The sequence below is a fragment of the Carassius auratus genome, chromosome 19, assembly GCF_003368295.1.
Source record: "Carassius auratus strain Wakin chromosome 19, ASM336829v1, whole genome shotgun sequence".
Classification (NCBI taxonomy): Eukaryota; Metazoa; Chordata; class Actinopteri; order Cypriniformes; family Cyprinidae; genus Carassius; species Carassius auratus.
The window spans coordinates 3,104,023-3,123,806 of NC_039261.1; the positions used below are offsets into that span (position 1 = coordinate 3,104,023).

Consider the following 19,784-nt stretch of genomic DNA (forward strand, 5'->3'; position numbering starts at 1 on the left):
CTCCTCCTTCCCTCTGGTTCCACCTCTATCCTCAGTCACTCCAGCTCTGCAGTGGTCTTCCAGGGCCCCTACTCAACCTTGGTCGCCTGAGCCTTCTGCTCCACCTGGCCCTCCGGATCCTCGGCTTCACCCTGGCTCTGCGGCTGAGCTGTTCCATCTTGGGCTCCTCACCCACCGGTGCAGTCTCCGTCTGTTGGCCCCCTTGGTGTCCCCTTCTCCACCATGGCTCCTCCCGCCATCGACTCCAACGTGGATCTCCATCTTGGCTGGTCTCTGGAGGACCATCTGTCTCCTCCTGCTCCAGGCTCCTTGCTCCCTCTTCGCCTACCCTGTCTGTTTAGTTTTTCTTCATCCATGATTAACCTGATGTAGTATTTGTAAGTTAAGGTATTGATGTTAATGTGCTGTATATTGTCTGTTATTCTCCTGTGTTCAGTAAACTCCTCATTTGATCAAGATCCTCCTTGAGCGCTTTTTTTCTACGTTAGCATACACCCTAACTGTAACAGTTAGATAAAATGTTACAGGTTTTAAATGGTATTTCATGCTGTAACTGTAACAATATGCCCCCTATGAACTGAATATTGGTTAAATGTAACAGGTTTTAAAATTTTCATGTCGCTCAACTGGTAGAGTATTGCTTTAACAAGTGCAAGGTTGGGGGTCCGAATCCCGGGCAACAAATGATAGGAGAAAACTGTTAGCCCAATGTCTGCGTTTAGCTTCAAATGGCATTTTTGGCGACAATATTCTATAAAAACCATGCACATTCCTATTCTGACATATACGCATAAATGTGTGTGTGTGTTATACCTGTGACACAGTGATATTGGGCTGTACCACTCCTGCTGCCAAACCGTCTTTAAGCTCCAGTCATGCAGGTGGTGATATCACTGCTGCAGGACCTGTGTGTGTGTGTGTGTGTGTGTGTGTGTGTGTGTGTGTGTGTGTGTGTGTGTGTGCTCTGTTCACAGCTTTGTGATCCAAATCAGGACAAAGGATGAAGTCACCACCAAGAATTTCCCAAAATACAGAAGAGGGAAGAGACCTGCTACATGAGCAAAACAACTAGAGAAATCAAATCCAATCCTCTTAAAAAATCATGTTGAATCAGCTTTACAAAATAGAAATATATGAAACCGTGAGCGATGCATTCAGATCATCATCTGAGTGTAATTACAGTGCCATAGTGAGTGTCTGCTGTGCCCCACTCGATCAGTAATGGTTTGATCTGTCGAGTCAAACAGTGGAAGGATGTAAACGCGCCTCACGAGGGACTTCTGAAGGGTTGATCACTGCTGGAGATACAGCAGGTCACTGCATCAGACGCATGCATGACTGCTTCTGTCTGGTCTGCCTTTGGAGGAAAACTGCTGAAAACAGATCGACTTCAGCAGTCTACAAAATGAAAATTTGAAATGCATTGAAGTAAAAACGGACTGAATTTAATAGCAACACTATTAAGGTCCAATTCTTACTATTAACTTATATTGTCTGTGTATCAGTACTCATATTCTGCATGAGCATATTTTTTAGATCCCTTTAATCCCTGTACCTAAACTTATATTGTGATAACATGTACTGTATATTGAAAGAAAGGCTAACAAACAGTGTATTTTATGTGCATCTACATTTCTTAAATGAGGAAGCTGACAGCTAATAATGTGTAAATGTCCCGAGCAGCTCCCCAAAACAGTCTGTTTCTTCTGGATGAGACAGCATTCGACAAAGATAACTATAGCAACAGAGCAACCGTGCCCATGAGACACTGCCTCGCATGAGTGAGGTGTCAACCTTCAGGGGACAGTGACTGAAGAACAGCATATAATATCAAACTGTGGTGTCTGAGAGGTGATTTGGGTGGATAAGAAGCATCCATCCTTCTGTCAAATCAGAAATAGCTAGAAGACAATCCCTGCTGCGACCTTTCATATTTGGGAATTTGAGTTTTACACTCATGCAGACACATGAGTCTAGACAAGAGCAGTGTAGAAACACATCGGCAGGGGGAGAGTCTCAGCTTCATGCTTCTTCAAACACACACCTCTTCTAAAGGAACAGAGAACTAACAACGCCCCACTGAGTCATTACCCGCTTCATTCAATTCACATGCATTCTCTTATTAGTGATGTCAAGCTGACAAGTTTATGACAGTTTAATATCCTCCCCAGTGTCCTCTCTCTCTCTCTCTGTGTGTGTGTGTGTGTGTGTGTGTGTGGTTAAAGATGATTTCTTCCACAGAGGTGTGATAAGAGTAAACATGTCTCAATGTGTGAGAAAGAGGAAAGTCTCCATCTAGAGGACAAACGGGGAAATGCACTATTATCACCTCAATCATAGCAGCTTGGTTTAAAAAAAAAAAAAAAAAAAAAAATATATATATATATATATATATATATATATATATATATATATATATATATATATATATATATATATATATATATATATATATATATATATATACATATATATATATATATTCAAACAACAAAAAACGTATTATAAATCATTCAGAGGCAATCTGTTCTGGGATAAATTACATTCTTCCAGCTCTTTTATAAAAACAAAACAGAAATGTACGTTTTTTTTTTTTTTTTTTTTTTTTTTTTTTGTCTCCTTATAGGATCAAGCATTAATAGGCTACAGAGGTTTGTTTAAATCTCAGCACTCATAGTCAGAGCAATAGCATTTATTTTAATTATCCTAGCAAATTAAAATTTTGCCATCATCATCAAACAGCTGAAGAGGAAATTTACAAACACAGATCAAAACAGCTCTACACAATAGAAATATATAGAATCTTAATTTGCCAAAACATAACCATATGGAGCAATGGTTTGAATAGGTGTGTTATTATTAACAAAACTGCCATGAAAACACTTTTCCTTAAAATATCTGAAAGAAGTGGATGATTATGGCTTGAGCCTAAACAGACAGAATCAGAGCAATAAACATACTCTCACTAATATCTAGATCTCAGTTCTGATTTCTGAGAAATACAATATAAACAGACAACCTGTTGTAGTTATTAAATGCCTCTTATCTTACCCCAAATAACACTATGTACAAATCCCACGCGGATCCGTGACGGCTCGTGCCAGCGAGCGCAGTCCCGTTTGTTAATGTGCTAATGGCTGTGAACAGACGTCCCGTCTCGAGCTGCTGACTGGCAGAAGGTGGCATTGAAAGCTGTGTTTTCAGACACGATGCATACTGTGTGGCAACAGCAGTGACGGCACCTGTCCCCCAACATACGCTGATGACACACTTCTACCTCTGTCTGCTGTCAGTGAACACATATCCCAAACCAACCTTTCAAAGAGAGTCAAACCTCTCTTCATTATTACATTAACTGTTAAACACTTCTTTTAACATTAAAAGAAAGCTTTTATAATACAAATATGCTAGGACACATATTCTGATATGTTAAGAGTTAATAAATGCAGGGTCAACTGAAACACAAATAGAGACTGTATTTGAAATATTTAAAATACATTATTTCATTAAAGATTGCATACATTTGTCAACTTATCAATATATGTCAGTAAGAAAAAAAAGAAAGAAAGGGGGAATTAAAAATATATACATATGACTTAATGACACTAAAAAGATTAAGTAAATATCAAATTATTTTTTTGTTTATGGCACCTAAAAAGTACTTGTTTTTCAAATGATCTGAGCTGCATTGGAGGACATTAGAAAGCACTAGAGCAGGTCTTGAGAAACGCAGCTTTGTCTCTGGGCTTCATGAATATTTGTGTGTCTCATCATTGACATAAAGCCTGCCTGCTTATATTTAGCAATAAAGTTGAAAAGAAAGTGATTACTGCTCATCTAGATCACGTTCATCATAATTATCAGAGCTGTCCACATGGACACCATTTCCATTTTGCTACTCCAGCCACTTTTATTTGCCTTTTTATTTGAAGTAAAATGAGTTTGGTTATAAATATCATGTGTATTAAATTATTCCATGTGCATTTTAGTCATTTATGGCAGTGGCTTTATGTGTAGTATTATTAATATACTATTAGTATTTCTTAATAATTCAAATTTTGAGTTTTATTTAATATTTTCATTTTTTTATTTACAATAGTGATATTTTCTGATGTTTTTTAATCTATATTTGTTTCTGCTTTTTATTATATATTTTTTTTTACATATTGCTCGATTGTAATTGTAAAACTGTTCTCCTTTTCATTTCTTGATTAAGTTTTAGTTTTTCATATTACATTTGATTATATTCCTCCTTTATTTTATAACAAAAAAATTAAAATATGGGCCCACTTTATATTCACTGTCTTTATGATGTACTTCCAATTATATTATTTGATTCAATATGTGTTTACATGTACTTATAAAAATACCTTCCTGTTATTAAATCTGTGTTTGATTTGATTTTAAGGTGTCCTTGTTACAGTGTAGTTATCCATTTAAATACTTAAATACTTATGGTTAGGGTTACTTACTTGTAACTATGCATAACTAATTGTTATTATAACAGTAAAAGTAAATGTAATGTGTAACAAAGACATCTTAAAATAAAGTGTTCCCTTTGATGTCTGTAGTTACATCTGGAAAATGAAGTAAAATGTGCAATAATATATATATTTTTTTTTTACTAGAACACATCTAATATAAATTGAGACCAAAATTATTTTTAATATTTTCTATTTTAGTTTTAGTTAAAAATAAGAACACAGGTGTCTTCAAAGCCACGTTCTGATGTTTCTGCTCACTTAATGTTACTCTTACCGCTTAGTCTGCAGTGAGAGTTTGACTGACCATAGACGGACAACACCATGTGACAATCTGACACACACACAACATATGCAGTAATCCAGTGTTGTCCCTAAGCTATCGCCACCTGTATATGTCCTTTTACTTTTCACTTCATTAGTGATGTTGGACAGGCGTTCACTGAGGGAGGAGTTTTCAGGATCCCTGCTTCTCATCTGAGCTCTCTGGAGGGGGCGGAGCCTCCTGTGATGTCGGAGACTGAGCTGCTCCGGGACAGTCTGCAGAGCGAATGACAGGTTAAGGTGTGTTTGTGTGTGTGTGTGTGTGTGTGTGTGTGTGTGTGTGTGTGTGTGTGTGTGGATCTGGCGGACCTGTGAGCGAGAGCTCGGCTAGTTTGAGGGGCAGGTCCGAGGGGCTGACACCGGCAGGAGAGCCCAGGATGTCAGGCAGAGCATTACGTCGACCTGATCGACCCGACGACGCGAAATCCAACGCCGGCTCCACCTCCGTCATCGCACCACAGCCATTCTGCAATCAGAATCAGGAGAACAGACCGATTCAGCAAGAACAATAAAAGCTGTTTTCAGAAAGTAGTGGGTTCATTTAAGCGCTTTAAAAGCAATAGTGTCATTGCTTTGGAAAACAAAACACAGCGAAACAGAAAAAAGAAAAAAGAAAAATGGTAACCTAAAAATGGCAATATATAAATTAACTGTTTTTCAAAAAAGTTATGTAACAACATTGAATCAACCTGTATAGATTAATTTATATCAGCAGGTTTAATGGGTTAAATTATCAGAACTTTCTTAAATAAATACACTGTAAGTACACTATAAGTGCATGTAAGTAGGCCTACATCTACTGTAAAATGAAGTGCAACCAATATCTCTATAAAATTGCAATAGCAAGTAACCACTTTTAACAGTATATGTTACATATTTAATGTACACTATTGCATATAGTGTTATATCTGTTCACACCAAAGCCTACTGAGGATAGTACATATACTGGAATAAATGCAGAAACTGTTGTTCCTATGGTAATGGACAAAAAAATAAAAGTCTTCTAGACAAACATATAACCGTCTCTCTTCCTGTTTAGTGGCTCTACGTGAACTCTCTGCCCTTGTGATTTCATCGATTTTCACAGAGAAAAAAAGAAAATCCTCATAAAAAAAAGTAGGAATGTTACAACGAATCTCAAGTTGATACCTGCCCAAACTGACATTAACGGTCATAAGCTGGCTCTTGTCTGAATGCATCCAGTGCAATATTATGCAAAGTATAACTTCTACATCTGTAAGATTCACTCATAGAAATGTACAAACACACAGAGAGATAGCAAGCCATCTGTTCTCACTCTGGCCTCACACATAAAGAGTTCATCTAGTTTACTGTAGGTCTGGAGGACATCATCTCCCCAATGAACCTCTTGCCAAAGGCACAAACTCAGCAATCTTTTCTGAAGATAGTTTTGGTTTTTCTTTGGAAATAATATAACTTTGCAAATTTGTTAGAAAAAATAAAAAGCTTAAATGATACCATTGTATAAAAATGCACACCCTTATCTGGGACAGTTGAAGTTTAGCTCAGGAATATTCATATGAAGTTGAAGTATGAAGGTGAAGGTAACCTGTGGCGTATTCAACTTAATGGGTATGATTTGGAAAGGCACACGCATCTTAACAAATAGTCTAACTTAATAAATGGTCTAAAGCTGAAAATACATTGAGCAAAAACCAAGCTCTGAGGTCAAAAAACAGTATTGCGTCAAGCCACACGTTAGTAAGACGTTTAGCATGTGGATGCTGATAAAGCCTAGTCTAAAGGACTCTTGAGTCAAGAGCACAGCATCTATTCACTAACAGGGCCATCATTACACAAGTGTGAGATTCTTACAAGACCAAAAACACAGATTAAAAGTTCATAGCACTTAGAAACAGTATGATGGTGTTTGCTTACAATACATTTCTGAGGCTGCCGTTAGATACAAAAGAAGTCCAACTGTGAAAGTAATGTAATTATTAAAGCTGCATTTGCATCTGTTTGTGGAGGGATCTTCCTTGCGTGGGTTGTGATCCAGCGTGGATGAATCTTTTTTGAGGTGAATGTGTAGCTTTCGGTCATGTGGATATTTCCTGTATTTAGTTATCGCTGATTCTAGCCTACGTCTTGGAATATATGACCCAAATAATAATTTTCACCATATATTCTCATCTGAACAAGTAACAAGTCTGTCACGTTTGTTCTGACCAACTGAGGAAAAAACCATCACAATAAATCGCACTACTAATGGTGATTTAATCTAACGATCATTTAGCTCACATCACATCAAACTCTACAAATGATCATCATTGTTATACTTTATTCTAAAATAATTCATGTTAACATCATCAGCACTGCATAGTGTGTCAATTAGAGTTTAGATTTCAGTTTCTGTACAGTCTCATCTCTAATTGTCACATCATTTGAATTTCATATTAAGAAATTATTTTAACCCAAAAAGCTAACTTTGTTCCCATCGAACTGGTTGTCTTTAAAATACACATCTTGTGTAAACCCAGACTTTCTGTATTCAGAAGCACACTTAAAATGGGAATATAATTGAATTGAATTCACATGTGTTTCATATAATATTTTGTTGATTACAATCCACCATCAAAATGATTTTTTGACATTGAATTATTCCAGCTGCTGTGGGAATAGGCTATAATTAAACGATCCTCCACCTGCAGGATCCTCACATGTGATAGTCTAATAGCCGGGACAGCTTCATGTTTACAGACATGAAATAATGATGCAGTGCCTAGAAAATTTCCCGTGAAATCCTACCCGAGCCACTCAAATTAGAAAACATTATTATAAATTAACCGCTGTGAATCGTGCTGAAGTAAGGCGATAGTTTTGAACACTGACTGGTTATGTACTTTCTCAAATATTGATTTCGGATAATTTTCAACCAATAAAGTTACAGACAGCAGTTTTAACCTGGAATATACTGTAATTTCTCACTAAAATTTTTTACAGTGTAAAAGACGGAAAAGGCAGTGTACAAAGTGAAGTGCATTAATCAGTGTGCCATTGTATGCTTGTGTTTGTTTCATCAGTGAGGAGCATATTAAGAAGATTAAACTCCTACAGTCATTCACAATGAACAAATAAAACCAATCAAAAATAAACAGCAACAGTAACAAAACTCATATTGCACCATTCATATGCTGTATGCTTTAACGCAGTGTGAATTGTTAATGCCCCCACAATCCCACAATGTCAAAGAGGTTCATTCGAAGGTCTTTAATTACTGTCCCTCTATTTATAGAATGTGCATGTGTCTCTTCCCCTTGTTCTGCTTCCATGGCAACCGCCACATTATCATCCACAGAAATGTAAAGCACAGACTTCATCCATTTACAAAAAACCTCCCGGTCATTAAAAATAAATAAAATGACAACAGAATGGATCAAAATCTATTGAATACAGATGTGCTTGAGGTTGTCATCATTTTATTCTATATTACAGTATATTACAGAAATATCTCAAACCATTGAATTTACAAACTACATAATTTATTATCATTTTTCTATAAACTTAATAAGATTACAGTTTGAAATGTTCACATTCACTACTATTCTCCCATTTTACTGTTAAAAGAAAAGAAAATTAATGTAAAAAAAAAATGTATTGTGAAAGCATGGGAAAGCGATAGAAATAAAGAGGTGATAAAATGAATCCTCTGGGATGGATTAGACATCTCTCTGTCTCTTTAACCCTTTAGTCTTTTTTTCTTCATCTCACCTTCTTACATTCTCTCCGTTTTTCCCCATAAGCCTTCTGAAGGATAAAAGTCTATTTCCACATTTTGTCTGTAGGATTTTAGGCAGATTAATGCCCCTGTCTAAACCTTATCTTAATCACTCACACACCGAAAGAGGAACACACATTTACATTTACATTTAGTCATTTAGCACACGCTTTTATCCAAAGCGACAAAAACAGCAAAAAGAGCAATGATATACAAGTGCTATAAGTCTCAGTTAGCTTAACACGTAGCAAGGGATTTTAAATAATATGATAAATAAAAAGAAAACAGATAGAATAGAAAAAAAATACAGCAAGCTAGTGTTAGAGGTCTTTTTTTTTTTTTTTTTTTTTTTTGCTTTTGTAAATTGCATAATAAATGAAAAGAAAACAGATAGAATACTAAAAGGTTAGAAAGCTAATTAGATTTTTTTTTAAAGAATAGAATTAGAATATTGAGTGTTAAAGTGAGAGGGTCAAATAAAGATGGAAGAAATGGGTTTTAAGCCGATTCTTGAAGATGGCTAAGGACTCAGCTGCTCGGATTGAGTTGGGGATGTCATTCCACCAGGAGGGAACATTTAATTTAAAAGTCTGTAAAAGTGACTTTGTGCTTCTTTGGGATGGAACAATCAAGCAACGCTCACTTGCAGAACGCAAGCTTCTAGAGGGCACATAAGTCTGAAGTACTATGCCATGTAGACAGAGAAGAGAAGTGGTCCAAGAACTGAGCCCTGAGGCACCCCAGCAGTTAAATGTTGTGACTTGGACACCTCACCAAAGATACTTTAAAGGACCTATCTGATAGGTAAGACTAAAACTACTGGAGTCTGGTTCCTGAGATGCCCTTTGCCAATAGGCTTGACAGGAGGATCTGTTGGTTAACTGTGTCAAAAGCAGTGGACAGATCAAGCAAGATAAGTACTGAATATTTGGATTCCGCTCTTGCCAGTCTTAGAGCTTCAACAACTGAGAGCAAGGCAGTCTCAGTTGAATGTCCACTTCTGAAGCCAGTTTGGTTGCTGTCAAGGAGGTTGTTCTGTGTGAGAAAGGCAGAGACTTGGTTGAACACAGCTCGTTCAGCTGTTTTTGCAATTAAAGAAAGAAGATAAACTGGTCTGTAGTTCTCTAAAAGAGATGTGTTGAGGGTGGGTTTCTTAAGTAGTGGAGTTACACGAGCCTGTCTAAATGATGAGGGAAAAACACCAGTGTGGAGGGATGTGTTGATGATGTGAGTGAATGCAGGTATAACTGCGGGAGAAATGGCTTGAAGGAGAAGAGATGGAATAGGATCAAGTGGGCAAGTAGTAGGATGATTAGAAAGGATGAGTTTGGAGACTTCTGCCTCAGAGAGTGAAGAGAATGATGTGAATGAGTGTATGTTTTCTGGTAAGATGTGCTTGAATGTGGTGTGGAAAATTGTGCACTGATGTTTTTAATTTTATTAATGAAAAATGTGGCAAAGTTTTCAGCTATTAGAGTTGATGCAGGAGCTGGAGGAGGAGGACATGCAAGAGTTGTTCATTTTGTTATGGTAGTGTGCCCTTTTTGCAGTGGAGACATTAGCAGAGAAGGAAGAGAGGAGTGACTGATACAAATTAAGGTCAGTAGTATTTTTGGATTTGCGCCACACCCTTTCAGCAGCTCTAAGCTTAGAACGATGTTCACGCAGAACATCAGATAACTAAGGGGCAGAAGTGGTGTTAAGGGCTGGCCTGGAAGACAAGGGGCAAACAGTGTCTAAACAAGATGTAAGAGTGGAGCAGAAAGAATCAGTATGTTAGCATCAAAAGATGCTAACAGTTTAGGGGAAGGAAGTGAAGATGAAAGGAGGGTGAGAGTGAGCGTAGGTTAAGTCGAAAGAGGACATGCCATGTTGAGGTTAAGAGTGAGGAGGAAGTGATCCGAGGTGTGCAGTGGAGTAACCAGAACATGATCAGTGGAGCAGTGTCGTATATAAATAAGATCCAGTTGGTAGCCTGATTTGTGAGCAGCAGTAGTTGATGCTCGGTTGAGATCAAAAGAGACAAGCAGAGTTTGAAAGTCTGCAGATTATCTAGGATTATCTAGGAAGATGTTGAAGTCTCCAAGATTAACTAGGGGAGTAGTTTACCATTCTCAGGAAAGGTTGAGAGAAACACATCTAATTCATATAAAATTTACCTAGTGGTACTGGGGGTCGAAAACAACTATATTTTAAGAGGGTCGGTAACAGTAACTGAATGAGATTCAAAGGATCTGATGATACCCAAAGATGGTAAAGGATTAAATTTCCAATCATTAGAGATGAGCAGACCAGTACCTCCACCTCTTTCAGTCAAACGGGGGGAGTGGGAAAATAAGAAATTATTGGAAAGAGCTGAGCATGTAACAGTGTCCTCTGGTTTGATCAAGGTCTCTGTCAGGGCCATGAGATATAGCTTTGAATGACTAATAATAGAAGTAATGAAATTGGCTTTGTTTACAGCAGACTGGCAATTCCAATAGATAAGGAAAGTAGTATATTAGCAGACATAGGGAAAGTGTGCAGGTTGTTAGGATTGCACTGCCTACAGTGTGCAATTTGTGGTTTGCAAGTGGTAAGGATAGAAGGGATCTGGAAACACATAGTAAGAATTGGTTATAAAAATAAAAACTAAAGTGAAAAAAGTAGTAGGAAAAAGGCTTAATCAAAACAATCCAATCTCTTGCTGGTGTCTCTGCCTGGTGGAGTTGATGGTCTTTACACTTTTCGGTCTTCACACAGGAGGGCTGTCGCGACTGCTGCCGCAGTATACTATCCTTTTTTATACACTTCCGACAAAATGGAAATTTTATTTAAAACACACTTCACTGTTTATCACAAGCAAGCGCACAACACTGACAAGGTATGCGATTGAGTATGAGACAAAACGCAGCATGTCTCAATACAGTAAACAAACAAGCGTTTCCTAGAAATGGCAACTGTGCTAAACACTAATGAGACAAGATATAAATACAAATCTGCTTTTTAACTTCCGGTGATTAACTGTTTCTCTCTAAGACTATTTCTGTACACTGTCTTTTTCTAGCGCTTGAACACAATTTACTGTTTATCACAACAAAGGTCTAAGCAAGTGCACGACACTGACAAGACGTGTGACACAATCCACTCACAACATCCAGGCAGTCATTTTGGAGTTTGTTTACAAACCTGATTCCAAAAAAGTTGGGACACTGTACAAATTGTGAATAAAAACAGAATGCGATGATGTGGAAGTTTACATTTCTATATTTTATTCAGAATACAACATAGATGACATATTAAATGTTTAATTTGAGAAAATGTTTAATTTTAAGGGAGAAATAAGTTGATTTTAAATTTCATGGGATCAACACATCTCAAAAAGTTGGGGTAAGGCAATGTTTACCACTGTGTGGCATCCCCTCTTCTTTTTATAACAGTCTGCAAACGTCTGGGGACTGAGGAGACAAGTTGCTCAAGTTTAGGAATAGGAATGATGTCCCATTCTTGTCTAATACAGGCTTCTAGTTGCTCAAATGTTTTAGGTTTTCTTTGTCACATCTTCCGTACCAGGATCCTTCTTCTACACAGTCATGTTGTTGTAATTGTTGCAGTATGTGGCCTGGCATTGTCATGTTGGAAAATGCAAGGTCTTCCCTGAAAGAGATGGCGTCTGGATGGGAGCATTTGTTGTTCTAGAACTTGGATATAGCTTTCAGCATTGATGGTGCCTTTCCAGATGTGTAAGCTGCCCATGCCACATGCACTCATAACATCAGAGATGCAGGCTTCTGACCTGAGCGCTGATAACAACTTGGGTTGTCCTTAGTCTCGATGACGTGGCGTCCCATTTTTCCAAAAAGAACTTCAAATTTTGATTTGTCTGACCCCAGTACAGTTTTCCACTTTGCCACAGTTCAAATTAATTAAATTAAATGAGCCTTGGCCCAGAGAAAACGGCTGCACTTCTGGATCATGTTTAGATATGGCTTCTTTTTTGACCTGTAGAGTTTTAGCCGGAAACGGCGAATGGCACGGTGGATTGTGTTCACTGACAATGTTTTCCGGAAGTATTCCTGAGCCCATGTTGTGATTTTCATTACAGTATCATTCCTGTATGTGATGCATTGCAGTCTAATGGCCCAAAGAACACGGGCATCCAGTATGGTTTTCAGGCCTTGACCCTTACACACAGAGATTGTTCCAGACTCTTTGGATGATATTATGCACTGTAGATGATGATAACTTCAAACTCTTTGCAATTTTTCTCTGGGAAACTTCTTTCTGACATTGCTCCAATATTTTTCACTGCAGCATTGGGGGAATTGGTGATCCTCTGCACATCTTGACTTCTGAGAGACACTGCCACTCTGATAGGCTCTTTTTATACCCAATCATGTTGCTAATTGACTTAATAAGTTTCAAATTGGTCCTCCAGCTGTTCTTTATATGTACATGTAACTTTATTGCTACCTGTCCCAACTTTTTTGGAATGTATAGCTTTCATGAAATCCAAAATGAACCAATATCTGGCATAACATTTCAAAATATCTCACTTTCAACATTTGATATGTTATCAAGCTATGCTTGAAAGCACAGTAAACTGCTAGTTGTTGTGGACAGCCTTACTAATTTTATATGTATTTATCTGACAAACACTATTGTCATTGTCAATTACCATTGTGTAATGCCTAATGTCAACATCAGAGGCAGCAAACCCTCGTCCCCTTAATCCGTTTCCGAAGCCTTGCTATGGTCAAATATAGATCTCAGTGTGGTCCAGGGACAAATCCAGGACAGCAAGCTCAGCAGTAGGCAGAAGTCTGTATGCCTGAGACCATCGTCATCCCTGAGATGGACAGTGCACCTGAGACCATCTTTGACCCTGAGATGGACAGTATGCCTGAGACCGTCATGGTCCCTGAGACGGAAAGTGCGCCTGAGAAGGTTGTCGTCCCTGAGACTGACAGTGCTCCCTAAAATGACATTGTCCTTGAGACTGAAACTGCCTCACAGATAACAATGCCATTGACACTGATACTGCCTCTGAAACTTTCACTGTCATTCAGTCCCAAAAAGCCTCTGAGCCCGAAATTCCCACTGAGACTGACACTCCCTCTAAGTCTGGCCCTGCGTCTGACAATGACACTTCCACTGAAACAGACACTGCCTGTTAGACTAACACAGCCTATCAGATTGAGCCTGCCTCTCAAATTGAGACTTCCTCACAGACCGGCTCTGCATCTCAGACTGACAGTGCATTTCAAACTGACAGTACATCTCAGACTGACATCGGCTCAAAGACAACACTGCCTCTTAACTTCCATTGCTTTGGAGCCTATCACTGCATCTGAGACTACCAATGCCTCTGAGACTGACAATACCTGGAAGACTGCCCTTGAACATATCGAGGGTGCTACTACCTCAGAGACTGAGAAGACCTCTGAAGCTTGCACTGTCTCTGAGTCTGACTTTGAATGTCTGATGGCCGCTGCCGCTGAACTACCAATGGCTCTGATCCAGTTACTGCTTCTCAAACATCCACTGTCTATGAGATTCTTACTCCCTGAAAACTTGAGTCCCTTTTAATTTACAGGATCTATCCTATTCTTTATATGGTTCAATAAAAAAATACCTTTTTACTTCTACATTTCTTTATTATTTTGTGTACTATTGTTAAAGGAAGAAAATCCATGCCACAGACTTGATCATTGACTTGATTGCAAATATATCCACATACACTATTTAAACTGAACAGAGATGACATCACTGAATTAAATGATGAACTGCCTTTAACTATCATTTTGCATTATTGACATACTGTTTTCCTAATGAATGTTGTTCAGTTGCTTTGACGCAATGTATTTTGTTTAAAGCGCTATATAAATAAAGGTGAATTGACTTGACTTGACCACAGTGAAGTCCAAGGTAGGAGCAATGCTGAATGCCAGTAAAAGTAAAAGGCAATGCTATCTTATTTCACTTATTTTATTATTATTTAAGTACATTTAGGTTTGTATTCCAACTGTTTGATGCTAACACCTTGCAAGATAAGTACACTGGTAAATAATATATTAATTAAATGGTATTCAATGATGTAATCAATATTTATCTTGCCCAGTGCAGTATTAACTATAACTATAAGTAGATTCCATGTCAAGGTTGTATCAAATTAGCTCAAAGGGAATAATCATTATAATTAACAACTAATTTGTTTCTCCAGTGAACATTCAGTGTCATTTCATATCAACATAAGAAATATTATTTTGATCACCACAAAAAATAATGCATTTAGTGGCAAAATCGCTTGTAAAAGGGACTTCAACTGTGAATTCAGACATACTATTCTTTACACATTATGTTTTTTTTACATAATATACAGAAGGTAAGTATGTGATCTAGGATGCAGTCTGTTTTTAAATGAATTGATTAACTAAATGACTAAATGTTATTCACTCATAAAGATGGTTGTATCTTTTCTGATTGAATCAATATTTTAAATAAATTGGTTGACTAAATGTTTCAATGATTTAATCATAAATACAGCTTTCTTACTATATAGTGGGCAAAATGTAAAAACAGTGGTATGTGTACATAGAAGTATGCACGAATAATGGACAAATTTTATAAAAAATAAGTGCTTTTTCAGAGAATATCCATATTTTGGAAGCAGCCAGTCAATTGATTAATTCCTGAATAAAACCATGGTTTAATTAAACGGTTGTCAGAAGGGTTCAATGATTAATTTCACTCATTTGGTTCCTGAATTAATCAGTGTTTTGAATGAATTGGTTTACTGAATGATTCAATTATTGACACATAAAGACTGGTGTGATGACATATATGCTGGGATATTAACTGCAACTGACAGTCACATACAAACAGAAATCAGGACAGAAGTGGTCAAAAGTGTACACAAGGTGTGAAGGGGAATGTGTCTCCCTCGTCTGCTTGTGATTTGATTGCCCAAAGTGCATCTTAATACCAGGTTTAAGAGGTCTGAAGACTTCTGCTCTGCACAGGGAACATCATGAGACACTAAATACCAGCACATCTCAAATGTGTGCAGCCTGACTACTTTCAAGCATTTTATGCTACTAGTTCTCCGAAAAGAACACACACTCACGTAAACACAATCATCACAAAGCCTAATGGATGTCCTTTTTGAAGTCTGAATACAGAGAATATAATCTTTAGTAAGTCACAAGAAAAGATACATCAAATATTCATGCCTCTAATAGCTACTCTTTTATCTTGTAAACTTGCATCTGTTGTTTGATAAGACTATATCTGAGGAAATAAAGCCTTTTATCCAAGTGTTCAAGAATTTGTTCTTTCTGGTAATTCTTCAGCCCAATATACAGGGTGTTCATTTCTTGGGTGGTATAAACAAATAATAGACCATGCAAGTCATATTAAACTACACTCTCTCAAGTGTGTGCACTGGGTGGACGCTTTACTGGTACAAGCCAAAAGAAACTCAGAAAACAGCAGAACTGTTTGGAAATGGCCGGTCCAAACACAACACACACTACGTCCTTTCAGAGTGCTTCACCTTGATCTGTAGTTTGGTCGTTTAGCATATGTGCAGCAGCCATCAGATGCCATCTGGCTCAAAAAACACTGGCACAAACCTACAAATCTGAACAACAAGGGTTATCAAGCTTGTGTTCGCCCTGCAGCATAAATCAGTTTGTCTGAGAGCATCTTTTTTTTTTTTTTTTTTTTTTTTTTTTTTTTTATGAGCAAAAAGGTTTAAATACAAAGATTGGACGGATTGATAGATATGGGGGAATAAAAACTGCACAACACATTACAAACACAAAAGGCATACTGTCAAAAATTATAGTTTGGATAAAAGCGTCTGCTAAATGCATACATTTAGATCAAATTCAAATTACATTTAAATTTAAAATTACATATAAAGATGTATTTTATAAAGTCCTACTTAAGTGCCACTCAAAACCCACTCTAATGTTCATTTGCATTTCATATTTACTAATACAACTAATATTTAACTTGTATTTAATATAAACTAAAATTCAATCTTATTTAAAGCGCTTAAGTGTCTGAAAACACTGCTTTCAGTTTGCACGTAAGTATACAGATTTAAACTATATTATTCCCATAGGGTCAGATGCAAAAAGGGCTGTTAATATATAAATCAAACTGACTAATTTGTAATTGTTCATTACTGCCATTGGCTTACAAAGCGAATTTTGAGTAAATACTGTGTTTATTTAAAGTCCGCCATTTTCTCCATCTCACGTCCTCTTAAATTATATAATATAATCTGCATTATATTGATTATTGGCCAGATATCAATGTAATCAGTGAAGCACTGCTGTCACTAACCCTGTCTGTAACTTAATACATCTTATCTTGTGTAATATACTAAAAGGAACACACTGATCTATCGCTGGTGTTTAAGTGAATTAAAAAAGGCTTTCTGTCTCTCTAGAAACCTCCTTCTATCTTGACAGTATAATTAAAGGAAAGGTAGAGAGAGAGAGAGAGAGTTTCTTCCTGCCACTGAGAAAACTTAAACCTCTAAACAGTGTGTGTGTGTGTGATATGTGTATTCAATTATAAATATGTAAATGTGCAAGTGTATAATATGTGTGCAGACAGTATTTGTGATCGAGTGTGCATCATCACAGTTGACAAGTGCTAGAAGACTCATGACTGAACCACACAAATCACTTTTAGTACTAGATTTGAGTTTTTCCAGTCTCCCTCATCCTAAGTAGCTTCAGATTGAAGGAGAAGGGGAGAAGCGGGAAGATGATTAAACGTCTTGTCAAGGTCAACACAAAGAGGCAGCAAACACAGTGTGACTCTAGGCATCTCACAAAGCCAGAAAAGCGTGGGCTGACTGCGCCGAATTACCCAGAATACCACACTGAGACATCTTACACAACAACCACATGTTGCTGGGAATCAAAAGTACCAACAGCGCATTAATGCGTCCCTTGCTCTTCTCCGCTGCACAGCATAATAGCTGCATGTCCTAGAGCTCCAGGCGGGGGGTAAAGAGACAAGCATGATGAGATACTTATTCTGCTCCGCGGTGACTCATTCGGTTAAAGAGATCACTCCAGAACCAGAACATCAGCTCTGAGGAGGCTTAAGAGGATGATGTCCTCTCTGAATCTGACGGACACTGGCAGAGAGATTTACAAACTGTTGTACGTCTGTAAAGTCGTTATTTAAATTCTGCAGTATGACTCTCGTAAAGGAGGGAGTGTTATAAGACCATCCAGCCTGATCTCACGGCAATTCGTACACTTTTAAGAGGTAGCTAATTCGTATGAATTTGTACGACCTTTACATGATTTGTGCTTAATTGTACGTATTTTACAACTTGCACAATTCGTATGAAGTTGTACGAATGACTTACACCTAACCCCGTCTCGAAAACTACCCGTCACTGGGGTCTAGACAAATCATACGAAATCGTACGAGTGAGATCATACGAATTCGTACGGATTAGCCACCTCATAAAACACATACGAATTGGTCGTGAGATAGCGTTGGACCATCAGTCAACACGATTATAAATGAGCTATAGGACTGTGATCACTATGTGTGTCCAACAACCTGCTGAGGCAGAAACTGGGAGGTAGGTTTAACAACAGCATGGCTTTCTCAACACACAGTTAACAGTTATGGGATTAAGTAGCACATTACTACAATTAGATGCAGATAAATATGGGAATATTGTATTAAGGTTTGAGAGAAACAGTGCAAAAAAGTTCACCAAAATGTTACAACACATCCCAAACCACCTTCATAATTTATTCTTGAACTTTTCAGCACTTTATAATGGTACAGTTTTAATACTTTTATATTGTATCAGCACTTTTTTGTCATACTTGTGATAATATGCAGTGTTTCTATTTATTTCTTTACTCTATTTCTAATTAAATGTACCCGACTCATCTCATAAGAAACAGGTCATATTTAATGTAACTGATGCAGTCATATGCGCAAATTAACCTCTGAGAGAAATCAGATTTAAGACTGACCTCAGAACTAAATAATTAAAGATTTCCATATTATATTCAGACTCAGTGGCTTCTGCAATATTAATGTACGACGTTTAAAAAATATATACATTTTTAAGATGATATTCACTGACATTTACTCTCAAACACAGCAACATGTTAAAGCAATATTTTGAATATATTTTATTTGTAATATCCTATAATATATAATTGTTATAATATCTTAACATGCACGACTTTTCATTGTCAAATTAACACATGCAAAAAAATGCATATACAAATGTAATATTTAAAAACCAGAGAGGTTAAATGCTGAGCTATGATACTGGCTAGTATTAACACTGTAGTCTTCTAGATAAAAGCTTCACTTACCAGTGAGCAGCCCTACAGCAGGATGGTTTTCATTTCTGCGTTCATCCTGTTTGTCTCGGGCAGAACAGGTGTGTATCAGGGCATCGTCAGTGTGTGTGTGTGTGTGTGTGTGTGGCATCAGTGTCTTGAACAGTTCACACAGGCTCGGAAGCAGACTGTACCATCTCCAGCTCTCTGAGGGGGAGGACAGATGAAATCAGACTGGTTTATTGTGCTCAGTGCTCCACCTCCATGAGGAAAATGAAAACGGCTGCCAATCCAAGTACGAATCAGAATGTGTTTTATATTTTGAGTGTATTGCCTCAACAGGAGTTCCACCCATGAAGTCTAATTAATTCAGTGGCTTTGCAAATATCAAAACAACAAATAACTATAATCTCTGAATGTCACAAAAAGTGATTGTTGAGTTGTACATACCAAAACGAATCAAAATCCATTTATGGATCCTTTAAGGGGATAGATTATGCAAAATAAATAAATAAATCACAATTTACTCACTCTCAGTTTGTTTCAGACCTGTATGATTTTCTTTCTGCTGCTGAAATTAAAAGAAGATATTTTGAAGAATGTGCGTAACCAAACAGCTGATGGACCTCTTTGATTTACACTGTATTTTTGTTTAAATGCAAATAGTATTAATAATAATAATAAATTAAATTAATTTGAAACGTAAAGAAAGAAATTAAAAGAAAGAAAATACATTATATCAAATTTTGAAATAAATAGCACAAAAAGTGAGTTAAAGGTGTTAAAACAAACAAAAACATAAGGTTTTTTTTAGTTCAAAATATTCGTTTGTGTTCTACTGAAGGAACAAAGTCACCTACATCTTGGATGCCCTGGGGTTAAGCAGATAAACAATAACTTTTTTATTTTTTTTGG

The 19,784-nt window shown here is 37.2% G+C and overlaps 1 protein-coding gene across 1 annotated transcript; it reads right to left on the reverse strand.

The window, feature by feature from the left end:
* Positions 1–4,096: 4,096 nt before the first annotated feature.
* LOC113119141 (cAMP-dependent protein kinase inhibitor beta-like) lies at positions 4,097–19,031 on the reverse strand. The gene is made up of 3 exons (XM_026288375.1): positions 18,903–19,031; positions 5,115–5,271; positions 4,097–5,021 (listed from the first exon to the last, which is right to left on the reverse strand). Exons 2-3 carry the CDS (start codon positions 5,254–5,256, stop codon positions 4,939–4,941), a joined length of 225 nt encoding a protein of 74 aa, XP_026144160.1. The 5' UTR covers positions 5,257–5,271; positions 18,903–19,031; the 3' UTR covers positions 4,097–4,938.
* Between the last annotated feature and the right edge of the window lie 753 nt (positions 19,032–19,784).

What these genes read in the sequence shown, in the direction of transcription:
- LOC113119141 (XM_026288375.1), bottom strand. Translation starts at nt 5,256, where the DNA reads ATGACGGAGGTGGAGCCGGCGTTGGATTTCGCGTCGTCGGGTCGATCA. An exon ending in AGCCGAGCTCTCGCTCACAG is followed by an intron (nt 5,022 to 5,114) that starts GTCCGCCAGATC and finishes TTCGCTCTGCAG; the next exon opens with ACTGTCCCGGAGCAGCTCAG.